The sequence below is a fragment of the Chiloscyllium plagiosum genome, unplaced genomic scaffold (genome assembly GCF_037043375.1).
Source record: "Chiloscyllium plagiosum isolate Xiang-an unplaced genomic scaffold, Cpla_swu_hap1 HiC_scaffold_5, whole genome shotgun sequence".
Taxonomy (NCBI): Eukaryota; Metazoa; Chordata; class Chondrichthyes; order Orectolobiformes; family Hemiscylliidae; genus Chiloscyllium; species Chiloscyllium plagiosum.
In genome coordinates this window covers 134,609,838-134,623,254 of record NW_028270143.1, presented here as the reverse complement: position 1 = coordinate 134,623,254, position 13,417 = coordinate 134,609,838, and the positions used below count along the sequence as shown (strand labels likewise).

At 60.6% G+C, this 13,417-nt stretch overlaps 1 protein-coding gene across 4 annotated transcripts in view; it reads right to left on the bottom strand.

Moving 5' to 3' along the window:
• LOC122550356 (uncharacterized) overlaps positions 1-13,417 on the bottom strand; it is a 143,159-nt gene that overhangs the window by 84,803 nt on the left and 44,939 nt on the right. For 3 of the 4 annotated variants that reach the window (XM_087987734.1, XM_087987732.1, XM_087987731.1), the window contains one exon: positions 178-306. The exons of the other annotated variant lie outside the window; for it this stretch is intronic. In XM_087987734.1, the coding sequence (XP_087843860.1) occupies positions 178-306 (129 nt within the window). The remainder of the gene's footprint in view (positions 1-177; positions 307-13,417) is intronic. 4 annotated transcript variants of the gene reach the window in all.

Sequence of the window (13,417 nt, the reverse complement as noted above, 5' to 3'; positions counted from 1 at the left end):
CTGTGACCCGCTGGGGCGTGGGGAGCTGTACTGGTCTCCCTCTCTCTGATGCGCTGGGGTGTGGGGAGCTGTACTGGTCTCTCTCTCTCTCTCTCTGATGCGCTGGGGTGTGGGGGGTGTACTGGTCTCTCTCTCTCTGACCCACTGGGGTGTGGGGAGCTGTAGCCTGTCACTCACATTCACACTTGCTCTTGTCGTCAGTCCTGGAGCGGAAACCCGAGGAGCAGCTACAGCTGTAACTGCCGGCGGTGTTATTACACAGCTGCTCACAGCCGCCCTTCACAAACTCCCCGCACTCATCGACATCTGCAGAACGGCAGCAAACAGAGCTCAGAGCGAGGGTCAAGTGACACCCATACCCTTCACTAACCCCCTTCGTCTGCATCACACGCCCCAGTCACAGCTCTGTGACTGAACCCGGGGGCAGGGGTGCAGGAGGGGGTGCTGGGGGGGCTAGGAGGAGGGACTGGGAGGCAGGAGGAGTGACTGGGGTCAGGAGAAGGGAGTGTGGTGCAAGACGAGGGACTGAGGGCAGGAGTAAGGACTTGGGGCAGGAGGAGAGAGTTGGGGACAGGAGGGGGAGTGAGGGGGGCAAAAGTATGGACTGGGGTAGATGGGGCAGGGTGCAGAGAAAATCAGCCCCAAGCTTGCTGAGTTGGTGTCGCCCCCTTTCAGGGACAGTGCTGAGTGATTGATGGTGTGTCTGTGTTTGGGTGTGTGGGGGTGGGTTTTGTGTGTGTGTGTGTGTGTGTGGGCGGGGGGGGTTGTGTGTGTGTCTGTGTGTGTGTGGGCGGGGGGGGTTGTGTGTGTGTCTGTGTGTGTGGGCAGGGGGGTGGATTGTGTGTGTGTCTGTGTGTGTGGGCGGGGGGCTGGATTGTGTGTGTGTGTCTGTGTGAGGGTGTGTGGGCGGGGGATGGGTTGTGTGTGTGTGTGTGTGTGTGTGTGTCTGTGTGAGGGTGTGTGGGTGGGGGATGGGTTGTGTGTGTGTGTGTCTGTGTGAGGGTGTGTGGGTGGGGGATGGGTTGTGTGTGTGTGTGTGTGTCTGTGTGAGGGTGTGTGGGCGGGGGATGGGTTGTGTGTGTGTGTGTCTGTGTCTATGTGAGGGTGTGTGGGCGGGGGATGGGTTGTGTGTGTGTGTGCGTGTCTGTGTGAGGGTGTGTGGGTGGGGGATGGGTTGTGTGTGTGTGTGTGTGTCTGTGTGAGGGTGTGTGGGCGGGGGATGGGTTGTGTGTGTGTGTGTCTGTGTCTATGTGAGGGTGTGTGGGCGGGGGATGGGTTGTGTGTGTGTGTGCGTGTCTGTGTGAGGGTGTGTGGGTGGGGGATGGGTTGTGTGTGTGTGTGTGTGTCTGTGTGAGGGTGTGTGGGCGGGGGATGGGTTGTGTGTGTGTGTGTCTGTGTCTATGTGAGGGTGTGTGGGCGGGGGATGGGTTGTGTGTGTGTGTGTCTGTGTGAGGGTGTGTGGGCGGGGGATGGGTTGTGTGTGTGTGGGTGTGGGTGTGTGGGCGGGGGGTGCGTTGTGTGTGTGTTTGTGTGTGTGTGGGTGTGTGGGCGGGTGGGTGGGTTGTTTGTGTGTGTGTGGGTGGGTGGATTGTGTGTGTTTGTGTGTGTGTGGGTGGGTGGGTGGATTGTGTGTGTTTGTGTGTGTGTGGGTGTGTGGGCGGGTGGGTGGGTTCTGTGTGTGTTTGTGTGTGGGCGAGGAGGTTGGTTGTGTGTGTGGGTGTGTGGGCAGGGGGGGGGTTGTGTGTGTGTGTGTGTGTCTGTGTGTGGATGCTGTTGAGAACCAGTACCTGCGGAGAGGGCTCTGTCTTTTCTCTCACTCAGTCTGATGATGTACCTTTAACAGAAACATTGATGGCATCATCACTGTGCTGTGACACTGTGACCAGATGACTTGAAGATCTCAGGTTCCATCTTACCCTGGGTGGTTAGCACTGCTGCCTGCCAGCGCCAGGGACCCAGGTTCGATTCCAGCCTCAGGCAACTATCCGTGTGGAGTTTGTACATTATCCCGGTGTCTGTGTGGGTTTCTTCCCACAGTCCAAAGATGTGCAGATCAGGGTGGGTTAACCGTGGAAAATACAGAGTTAGGGGTTGGGGTTTGGAACTGGATGGGATGTCCTTCAAGATCAGTACAGTCTCAAATGGCCTCTATCCAAACTATCAGGAATCTACTCTGTGATTGCATGTTATAAAGTTATTAATGTTAGCCCAGACACACCTATGGAATGTAATGTTTGTGTATAATAGTTATCTGTGGTTTCACACTGATACCATGATATCCACACCCAGTTTATTACAACATGACAGATAACAGGCAACAGACATTAAAAACATCACCGAGATAGAGCAAACTCACACTAGGGAGACGGGGAGAGGGGGAAGAGGGGGACACAGACAGGCAGACAGAGTCAATAGGTGTCAAGCTGGGAGAGCACAGCAGATCAGATAGCATTCAAAGAACAGGAACATCAATGTTTTGGGCTGAAGCCCTTCTTCCTGCTCCTCGGATGCTGTCAGAGCTGCTGTGCTCCCCCAGCTTCACATCCATTGACTCTGGCTTCCAGCATCTGCAGCCCTTACTGTCTCAAAGATAGATAGAGATAGGTTGACAGAGAAGGAAGAAGAAAGAGAGAAGCAGAGAGACAGGGAGATGAGCTTGTGAGTGAGTGCCAGTGTTAATCAGAAATCCCCACACCTCATGGTAAGTTCACAAGGGACAGTCGGAGATGTGGGAGGCGGGGGGATTCCTATTGTTTGACTTACTGACTCAGGAATGGAAACAGACCATAGGCCACTGATTGGGCGCATATACAACTCCCCCCTCATCTGTACAACTCCCCCCTCACCTGCACAAATCCCCCCTCACCTGTACAACTCCCCCCTCACCTGTACATCGTCCCCTCTCGCCTGTGCAGCCCTATCTCTCGTCTGTGCAGCCCCCCTCGTGCGTACAGCTCCCTTACACCTGTACAGCTCCCTCTCGCCTGTGCAGCCCCCCTCGTGCGTACAGCTCCCTCTCGCTTGTGCAGCCCCCCTCGTGCGTACAGCTCCCTTACACCTGTACAGCTCCCTCTCGCCTGTGCAGCTCCCTCTCGCCTGTGCAGCCCCCCTCGTGCGTACAGCTCCCTTATACCTGTACAGCTCCCTCTCGCCTGTGCAGCTCCCTCTCGCCTGTGCAGCTCCCTCTCGCCTGTACAGCTCCCTCTCGCCTGTGCAGCACCCCTCGTGCGTACAGCTCCCTTATACCTGTACAGCTCCCTCTCGCCTGTGCAGCTCCCTCTCGCCTGTGCAGCTCCCTCTCGCCTGTGCAGCTCCCTCTCGCCTGTGCAGCCCCCCTCGTGCGTACAGCTCCCTTATACCTGTACAGCTCCCTTACACCTGTGCAGCTCCCTCTCGCCTGTGCAGCTCCCTCTCGCCTGTATAGCTCCCTCTCGCCTGTGCAGCCCCCCTCGTGCGTACAGCTCCCTTACACCTGTACAGCTCCCTCTCGCCTGTACAGCTCCCTCTCGCCTGTGCAGCTCCCTCTCGCCTGTACAGCTCCCTTACACCTGTACAGCTCCCTCTCGCCTGTGCAGCTCCCTCTCACCTGTACAGCTCCCTCTCGCCTGTGCAGCCCCCCTCGTGCGTACAGCTCCCTTATACCTGTACAGCTCCCTTACACCTGTACAGCTCCCTCTCGCCTGTGCAGCCCCCTCGTGCGTACAGCTCCCTTACACCTGTGCAGCTCCCTCTCGCCTGTGCAGCTCCCTCTCGCCTGTACAGCTCCCTCTCGCCTGTGCAGCCCCCCTCGTGCGTACAGCTCCCTTATACCTGTACAGCTCCCTCTCGCCTGTGCAGCTCCCTCTCGCCTGTGCAGCTCCCTCTCGCCTGTACAGCTCCCTCTCGCCTGTGCAGCACCCCTCGTGCGTACAGCTCCCTTATACCTGTACAGCTCCCTCTCGCCTGTGCAGCTCCCTCTCGCCTGTGCAGCTCCCTCTCGCCTGTACAGCTCCCTCTCGCCTGTGCAGCCCCCCTCGTGCGTACAGCTCCCTTATACCTGTACAGCTCCCTTACACCTGTGCAGCTCCCTCTCGCCTGTGCAGCTCCCTCTCGCCTGTACAGCTCCCTCTCGCCTGTGCAGCCCCCCTCGTGCGTACAGCTCCCTTATACCTGTACAGCTCCCTCTCGCCTGTGCAGCTCCCTCTCGCCTGTGCAGCTCCCTCTCGCCTGTACAGCTCCCTCTCGCCTGTGCAGCACCCCTCGTGCGTACAGCTCCCTTACACCTGTACAGCTCCCTCTCGCCTGTGCAGCTCCCTCTCGCCTGTGCAGCTCCCTCTCGCCTGTACAGCTTCCTCTCGCCTGTGCAGCTCCCTCTCGCCTGTACAGCTCCCTTACACCTGTACAGCTCCCTCTCGCCTGTGCAGCTCCCTCTCGCCTGTACAGCTCCCTCTCGCCTGTGCAGCCCCCCTCGTGCGTACAACTCCCTTACACCTGTACAGCTCCCTTACACCTGTGCAGCTCCCTCTCGCCTGTGCAGCTCCCTCTCGCCTGTACAGCTCCCTCTCGCCTGTGCAGCCCCCCTCGTGCGTACAGCTCCCTTATACCTGTACAGCTCCCTCTCGCCTGTGCAGCTCCCTCTCGCCTGTGCAGCTCCCTCTCGCCTGTACAGCTCCCTCTCGCCTGTACAGCTTCCTCTCGCCTGTGCAGCTCCCTCTCGCCTGTACAGCTCCCTCTCGCCTGTACAGCTTCCTCTCGCCTGTGCAGCTCCCTCTCGCCTGTACAGCTCCCTTACACCTGTACAGCTCCCTCTCGCCTGTGCAGCTCCCTCTCGCCTGTACAGCTCCCTCTCGCCTGTGCAGCCCCCCTCGTGCGTACAGCTCCCTTATACCTGTACAGCTCCCTTACACCTGTGCAGCTCCCTCTCGCCTGTGCAGCTCCCTCTCGCCTGTACAGCTCCCTCTCGCCTGTGCAGCCCCCCTCGTGCGTACAGCTCCCTTATACCTGTACAGCTCCCTCTCGCCTGTGCAGCTCCCTCTCGCCTGTGCAGCTCCCTCTCGCCTGTACAGCTCCCTCTCGCCTGTGCAGCACCCCTCGTGCGTACAGCTCCCTTACACCTGTACAGCTCCCTCTCGCCTGTGCAGCTCCCTCTCGCCTGTGCAGCTCCCTCTCGCCTGTACAGCTTCCTCTCGCCTGTGCAGCTCCCTCTCGCCTGTACAGCTCCCTTACACCTGTACAGCTCCCTCTCGCCTGTGCAGCTCCCTCTCGCCTGTACAGCTCCCTCTCGCCTGTGCAGCCCCCCTCGTGCGTACAACTCCCTTACACCTGTACAGCTCCCTCTCGCCTGTACAGCTCCCTCTCGCCTGTGCAGCTCCCTCTCGCCTGTACAGCTCCCTTACACCTGTACAGCTCCCTCTCGCCTGTGCAGCTCCCTCTCGCCTGTACAGCTCCCTCTCGCCTGTGCAGCCCCCCTCGTGCGTACAGCTCCCTTACAACTGTGCAGCTCCCTCTCGCCTGTGCAGCTCCCTCTCGCCTGTGCAGCTCCCTCTCGCCTGCACAGCTCCCTCTCGCCTGTGCAGCCCCCCTCGTGCGTACAGCTCCTTTATACCTGTACAGCTCCCTCTCGCCTGCGCAGCTCCCTCTCGCCTGTGCAGCTCCCTCTCGCCTGTACAGCTCCCTCTCGCCTGTGCAGCCCCCCTCGTGCGTACTGCTCCCTTACACCTGTACAGCTCCCTCTCGCCTGTGCAGCTCCCTCTCGCCTGTGCAGCTCCCTCTCGCCTGTACAGCTCCCTCTCGCCTGTGCAGCTCCCTCTCGCCTGTACAGCTCCCTCTCGCCTGTGCAGCCCCCCTCGTGCGTACAGCTCCCTTACACCTGTACAGCTCCCTCTCGCCTGTACAGCTCCCTCTCGCCTGTACAGCTCCCTCTCGCCTGTGCAGCTCCCTCTCGCCTGTACAGCTCCCTCTCTCCTGTACAGCTACCTTACACCTGTACAGCTCCCTCTTGCCTGTACAGCTCCCTCTCGCCTGTGCAGCCCCCCTCGTGCGTACAGCTCCCTTACACCTGTACAGCTCCCTCTCGCCTGTACAACTCCCTCTCGCCTGTACAGCTCCCTCTCGCCTGTACAGCTCCCTCTCGCCTGTGCAGCTCCCTCTCGCCTGTGCAGCTCCCCCTCGTGCGTACAGCTCCCTTACACCTGTACAGCTCCCTCTCGCCTGTGCAGCTCCCTCTCGCCTGTACAGCTCCCTCTCGCCTGTACAGCTCCCTCTCGCCTGTACAGCTCCCTCTCGCCTGTGCAGCTCCCTCTCGCCTGTGCAGCTCCCTCTCGCCTGTACAGCTCTCTCTCGCCTGTACAGCTCCCTCTCGCCTGTGCAGCTCCCTCTCGCCTGTGCAGCTCCCTCTCTCCTGTACAGCTCCCTTACACCTGTACAGCTCCCTCTCGCCTGTACAGCTCCCTCTCGCCTGTGCAGCCCCCCTCGTGCGTACAGCTCCCTTACACTTGTACAGCTCCCTCTCGCCTGGACAGCTCCCTCTCGCCTGTACAGCTCCCTCTCGCCTGTGCAGCTCCCTCTCGCCTGTGCAGCTCCCTCTCGCCTGTACAGCTCCCTCTCGCCTGTACAGCTCCCTCTCGCCTGTGCAGCTCCCTCTCAACTGTACAGATCCCTCTCTCCTGTACAGCTCCCTTACACCTGTACAGCTCCCTCTCGCCTGTACAGCTCCCTCTCGCCTGTGCAGCCCCCCTCGTGCATACAGCTCCCTTACACCTGTACAGCTCCCTCTCGCCTGTGCAGCTCCCTCTCGCCTGTACAGCACCCTCTCGCCTGTACAGCTCCCTCTCGCCTGTACAGCTCCCTCTCGCCTGTACAGCTCCCTCTCGCCTGTGCAGCTCCCTCTCGCCTGTACAGCTCCCTCTCGCCTGTACAGCCCCCTCTCGCCTGTGCAGCTCCCTCTCGCCTGTACAGCTCCCTCTCGCCTGTGCAGCTCCCTCTCTCCTGTACAGCTCCCTTACACGTGTACAGCTCCCTCTCGCCTGTACAGCTCCCTCTAGCCTGTGCAGCCCCCCTCGTGCGTACAGCTCCCTTACACCTGTACAGCTCCCTCTCGCCTGTACAGCTCCCTCTCGCCTGTACAGCTCCCTCTCGCCTGTGCAGCTCCCTCTCGCCTGTACAGCTCCCTCTCGCCTGTGCAGCTCCCTCTCGCCTGTACAGCTCCCTGTCTCCTGTACAGCTCCCTTACACTTGTACAGCTCCCTCTCGCCTGTACAGCTCCCTCTCGCCTGTGCAGCCCCCTCCTGCGTACAGCTCCCTTACACCTGTACAGCTCCCTCTCGCCTGTGCAGCTCCCTCTCGCCTGAACAGCTCCCTCTCGCCTGTACAGCTCCCTCTCGCCTGTACAGCTCCCTTACACCTGTCCAGCTCCCTTACACCTGTACAGCTCCCTCTCGCCTGTACAGCTCCCTTACACCTGTACAGCTCCCTCTCGCCTGTGCAGCTCCCTTACACCTTTACAGCTCCCTCACACCTGTACAGCTCCCTCTCGCCAGTACAGCTCCCTCTCGCCTGTACAGCTCCCTTACACCTGTACAGCTCCCTCTCGCCTGTGCAGCTCCCTCTCGCCTGTACAGCTCCCACTCGCCTGTACAGCTCCCTTACACCTGTACAGCTCCCTTACACCTGTACAGCTCCCTCTCGCCAGTACAGCTCCCTCTCGCCTGTACAGCTCCCTTACACCTGTACAGCTCCCTCTCGCCTGTGCAGCCCCCCTCGTGCGTACAGCTCCCTTACACCTGTACAGCTCCCTCTCGCCTGTACAGCTCCCTTACACCTGTACAGCTCCCTCTCGCCTGTGCAGCTCCCTCTCGCCTGTACAGCTCCCTTACACCTGTACAGCTCCCTCTCTCCTGTACAGCTCCCTTACACCTGTACAGCTCCCTCTCGCCTGTACAGCTCCCTCTCGCCTGTGCAGCCCCCCTCGTGCGTACAGCTCCCTTACACCTGTACAGCTCCCTCTCGCCTGTACAGCTCCCTCTCGCCTGTGCAGCTCCCTCTCGCCAGTACAGCTCCCTCTAGCCTGTACAGCTCCCTTACACCTGTACAGCTCCCTCTCGCCTGTGCAGCCCCCTCGTGCGTACAGCTCCCTCTCGCCTGTACAGCTCCCTCTCGCCTGTACAGCTCCCACTCGCCTGTACAGCTCCCTTACACCTGTACAGCTCCCTCTCGCCTGTACAGCTCCCTCTCGCCTGTACAGCTCCCTCTCGCCTGTACAGCTCCCTTACACCTGTACAGCTCCCTCTCGCCTGTACAGCTCCCTTAGACCTGTACAGCTCCCTCTCGCCTGTGCAGCTCCCTCTCGCCTGTACAGCTCCCTCTCGCCTGTGCAGCCCCCCTCGTGCGTACAGCTCCCTTACACCTGTACAGCTCCCTCTCGCCTGTACAGCTCCCTCTCGCCTGTGCAGCTCCCTCTCGCCTGTACAGCTCCCTCTCGCCTGTGCAGCCCCCCTCGTGCGTACAGCTCCCTTATACCTGTACAGCTCCCTCTCGCCTGTGCAGCTCCCTCTCTCCTGTACAGCTCCCTCTCTCCTGTATAGCTCCCTTACACCTGTACAGCTCCCTCTCGCCTGTACAGCTCCCTCTCGCCTGTACAGCTCCCTCTCGCCTGTGCAGCTCCCTCTCGCTTGAGCAGCTCCCTCTCGCCTGTACAGCTCCCTCTCGCCTGTGCAGCACCCTCTCGCCTGTTCAGCTCCCTCTCTCCTGTACAGCTCCCTTACACCTGTACAGCTCCCTCTCGCCTGTACAGCTCCCTCTCGCCTGTGCAGCCCCCCTTGTGCGTACAGCTCCCTTACACCTGTACAGCTCCCCCTCACCTGTGCAGCTCCCTCTCGCCTGTACAGCTCCCTCTCGCCTGTGCAGCTCCCTCTCGCCTGTGCAGCTCCCTCACGCCTATACAGCTCCCTCTCGCCTGTGCAGCTCCCTCTCGCCTGTGCAGCTCCCTCTCGCCTGTACAGCTCCCTCTCTCCTGTACAGCTCCCTTACACCTGTACAGCTCCCTCTCGCCTGTACAGCTCCCTCTCGCCTGTGCAGCCCCCCTCGCCTGTACAGCTCCCTCTCGCCTGTGCAGCTCCCTCTCGCCTGTACAGCTCCCTCTCGCCTGTGCAGCTCCCTCTCGCCTGTACAGCTCCCTCTCTCCTGTACAGCTCCCTTACACCTGTACAGCTCCCTCTCGCCTGTACAGCTCCCACTCGCCTGTGCAGCCCCCCTCGTGCGTACAGCTCCCTTACACCTGTACAGCTCCCTCTCGCCTGTACAGCTCCCTCTCGCCTGTACAGCTCCCTCTCGCCTGTGCAGCCCCCCTCGTGCGTACAGCTCCCTTACACCTGTACAGCTCCCTCTCGCCTGTACAGCTCCCTCTCGCCTGTACAGCTCCCTCTCGCCTGTGCAGCTCCCTCTCGCCTGTACAGCTCCCTCTCGCCTGTGCAGCTCCCTCTCGCCTGTGCAGCTCCCTCTCGCCTGTACAGCTCCCTCTCGCCTGTGCAGCTCCCTCTCGCCTGTACAGATCCCTCTCTCCTGTACAGCTACCTTACACCTGTACAGCTCCCTCTTGCCTGTACAGCTCCCTCTCGCCTGTGCAGCCCCCCTCGTGCGTACAGCTCCCTTACACCTGTACAGCTCCCTTACACCTGTACAGCTCCCTCTCGCCTGTGCAGCTCCCTCTCGCCTGTACAGCTCCCTTACACCTGTACAGCTCCCTTACACCTGTACAGCTCCCTCTCGCCTGTACAGCTCCCTCTCGCCTGTGCAGCTCCCTCTCGCCTGTACAGCTCCCTTACACCTGTACAGCTCCCTCTCGCCTGTACAGCTCCCTTACACCTGTACAGCGCCCTCTCGCCTGTACAGCTCCCTCTCGCCTGTACAGCTCCCTTACACCTGTACAGCTCCCTCTCGCCTGTACAGCTCCCTTACACCTGTACAGCTCCCTCTCGCCTGTGCAGCCCCCCTCGTGCGTACAGCTCCCTCTCGCCTGTACAGCTCCCTCTCGCCTGTACAGCTCCCTTACACCTGTACAGCTCCCTCTCGCCTGTACAGCTCCCTCTCGCCTGTACAGCTCCCTCTCGCCTGTACAGCTCCCTTACACCTGTACAGCTCCCTCTCGCCTGTACAGCTCCCTCTCGCCTGTACAGCTCCCTTACACCTGTACAGCTCCCTCTCGCCTGTGCAGCTCCCTCTCGCCTGTGCAGCTCCCTCTCGCCTGTACAGCTCCCTCTCGCCTGTGCAGCTCCCTCTCGCCTGTACAGCTCCCTCTCTCCTGTACAGCTCCCTTACACCTGTACAGCTCCCTCTCGCCTGTACAGCTCCCTCCCGCCTGTGCAGCCCCCCTCGTGCGTACAGCTCCCTTACACCTGTACAGCTCCCTCTCGCCTGTGCAGCTCCCTCTCGCCTGTACAGCTCCCTTACACCTGTACAGCTCCCTTACACCTGTACAGCTCCCTCTCGCCTGTACAGCTCCCTCTCGCCTGTGCAGCTCCCTCTCGCCTGTACAGCTCCCTTACACCTGTACAGCTCCCTCTCGCCTGTACAGCTCCCTTACACCTGTACAGCTCCCTCTCGCCTGTACAGCTCCCTCTCGCCTGTACAGCTCCCTTACACCTGTACAGCTCCCTCTCGCCTGTACAGCACCCTTACACCTGTAAAGCTCCCTCTCGCCTGTGCAGCCCCCCTCGTGCGTACAGCTTCCTCTCGCCTGTACAGCTCCCTCTCGCCTGTACAGCTCCCTTACACCTGTACAGCTCCCTCTCGCCTGTACAGCTCCATCTCGCCTGTACAGCTCCCTTACACCTGTACAGCTCCCTCTCGCCTGTACAGCTCCCTTACACCTGTACAGCTCCCTCTCGCCTGTACAGCTCCCTCTCGCCTGTACAGCTCCCTCTCGCCTGTACAGCTCCCTCTCGCCTGTACAGCTCCCTCTTGCCTGTGCAGCTCCCTCTCGCCTGTACAGCTCCCTCTCGCCTGTGCAGCTCCCTCTCGCCTGTACAGCTCCCTCTCGCCTGTACAGCTCCCTCTCGCCTGTGCAGCTCCCTCTCGCCTGTGCAGCTCCCTCTCGCCTGTGCAGCTCCCTCTCGCCTGTACAGCTCCCTCTCGCCTGTGCAGCTCCCTCTCGCCTGTGCAGCTCCCTCTCGCCTGTACAGCTCCCTCTCGCCTGTACAGCTCCCTCTCGCCTGTGCAGCTCCCTCTCGCCTGTGCAGCTCCCTCTCGCCTGTGCAGCTCCCTCTCTCCTGCAGCGAGAACTTGGTTTCCCGCTTTGTTTTACTTTTATTTTTTCTGTTTCCTTTCACTATATTTTCTTTTAGCCTTATTTTCCTTCTTTTCCGTGTGTGGGAATATGGGCAGCATCAGTGCCGCAGTGAGAGAGGGCCACATGTGGAATGGGGACATGGCTTCTCCCAGTAATCACGCTGGCGGCAGCGTGGCCGGTCTCCCGGTATTTAGGGGCGACATCCCGGTGTTTGGTGCCGGTCTCCCAGTGTTTGGGGATAGTCTCCCGGTGTTTGGGGATGGTCTCCTGGTGTTTGGGGATGGTCCCCCGGTGTTTGGGGATGGTCTCCCGGTGTTTGGGGATAGTCTCCCGGTGTTTGGGGATAGTCTCCTGGTGTTTGGGGATAGTCTCCCGGTGTTTGGGGATAGTCTCCTGGTGTTTGGGGATGGTCTCCCGGTGTTTGGGGATAGTCTCCTGGTATTTGGGGATGGTCTCCCGGTGTTTGAGGATGGTCTCCCGGTGTTTGGGGACGGTCTCCCGGTGTTTGGGGATAGTCTCCCGGTGTTTGGGGATGGTCTCCCGGTGTTTGGGGATAGTCTCCCGGTGTTTGGGGACGGTCTCCTGGTGTTTGGGGACGGTCTCCCGGTGTTTGGGGATAGTCTCCCGGTGTTTGGTGCCGGTCCCCCAGTGTTTAAGGTCAGTCTCCCGGTGTTTGGGGATAGTCTCCCGGTGTTTGGGGATGGTCTCCCGGTGTTTGGGGACGGTCTCCTGGTGTTTTGGGATAGTCTCCCGGTGTTTGGGGACGGTTTCCCGGTGTTTGGGGACGGTCTCCCGGTGTTTGGGGATGGTCTCCCGGTGTTTCGGGATAGTCTCCCGGTGTTTGGGGATAGTCTCCCGGTGTTTGGGGACGGTCTCCCGGTGTTTGGGGATGGTCTCCCGGTGTTTGGGGATGGTCTCCCGGTGTTTAAGGTCGGTCTCCTGGTGTTTAAGGTCAGTCTCCTGGTGTTTGGGGATGGTCTCCCGGTGTTTGGGGATAGTGTCCCGGTGTTTGGGGATAGTCTCCCGGTGTTTGGGGATGGTCTCCCGGTGTTTGGGGATAGTGTCCCGGTGTTTGGGGATAGTGTCCCGGTGTTTGGGGATGGTCTCCCGGTGTTTGTGGACATTCTCCTGGTGTTTGGTGTCTGTCTCCTGGTGTTTGGGGATAGTCTCCCGGAGTTTGGTGCCGGTCTCCCGGTGTTTGGGGATGGTCTCCCGGTGTTTGGTGCCGGTCTCCCGGTGTTTGGGGATGGTCTCCCGGTGTTTGTGGACATTCTCCCGGTGTTTGTGGACATTCTCCTGGTGTTTGGTGTCTGTCTCCTGGTGTTTGGTGTCTGTCTCCTGGTGTTTGGTGTCTGTCTCCTGGTGTTTGGTGTCTGTCTCCTGGTGTTTGAGGACAATGGCAGCGAAAGTCCTGCACCTCTGGGGAGAGTGGCGCCAGCAGCAGCTGAGTCTACAAGATGGCTACGTTGGCAAAGGGACATCTGCAGGTGGAGTGGGGTTCACAGCCTGGCTTGGCATTGGGCCTGGAGACTCTCGGTTGCGGAGTGAGTGTGGGTACAATGGTGAAGAGACGTCATCTAAAGTGAGGCCACACTGACATTGGGGGGGCTAGATACTGACGGGAGGTGAGGTGACAATGAGGTGGGGGTTAGGTGAAGGTAAGGTGGGGGTGTGAGGAGAGGGTGAAGTGGGGGTGAGGAGAGGGTGAGGCGGGGGTGAGGAGAGGGTGATGTGGGGGTGAGGAGAGGGAGAGGCGGAGGTGAGGAGAGGGTGATGTGGGGGTGAGGAGAGGGTGAGGCGGGGGTGAGGTGGGTGTGAGGAGAGGGTGAGGTGGGGGTAAGGAGAGGGTGAGGTGGGGGTGAGGTGGGGGTGAGGAGAGGGTGAGGTGGGGGTGAGGTGGGGGTGAGGAGAGGGTGATGCGGGGGATGAGATGGGGGTGAGGAGAGGGTGAGGTGGGGGTGAGGAGAGGGTGAGCCGGGGGTGAGGAGAGGGTGATGTGGGGGTGAGGAGAGGGTGAGCCGGGGGTGAGGAGAGGGTGAGGTGGGGGTGAGGAGAGGGTGAGGTGGGGGTGAGGAGAGGGTGAGGTGGGGGTGAGGTGGGTGTGAGGAGAGGGTGATGCGGGGGATGAGATGGGGGTGAGGAGAGGGTGAGGTG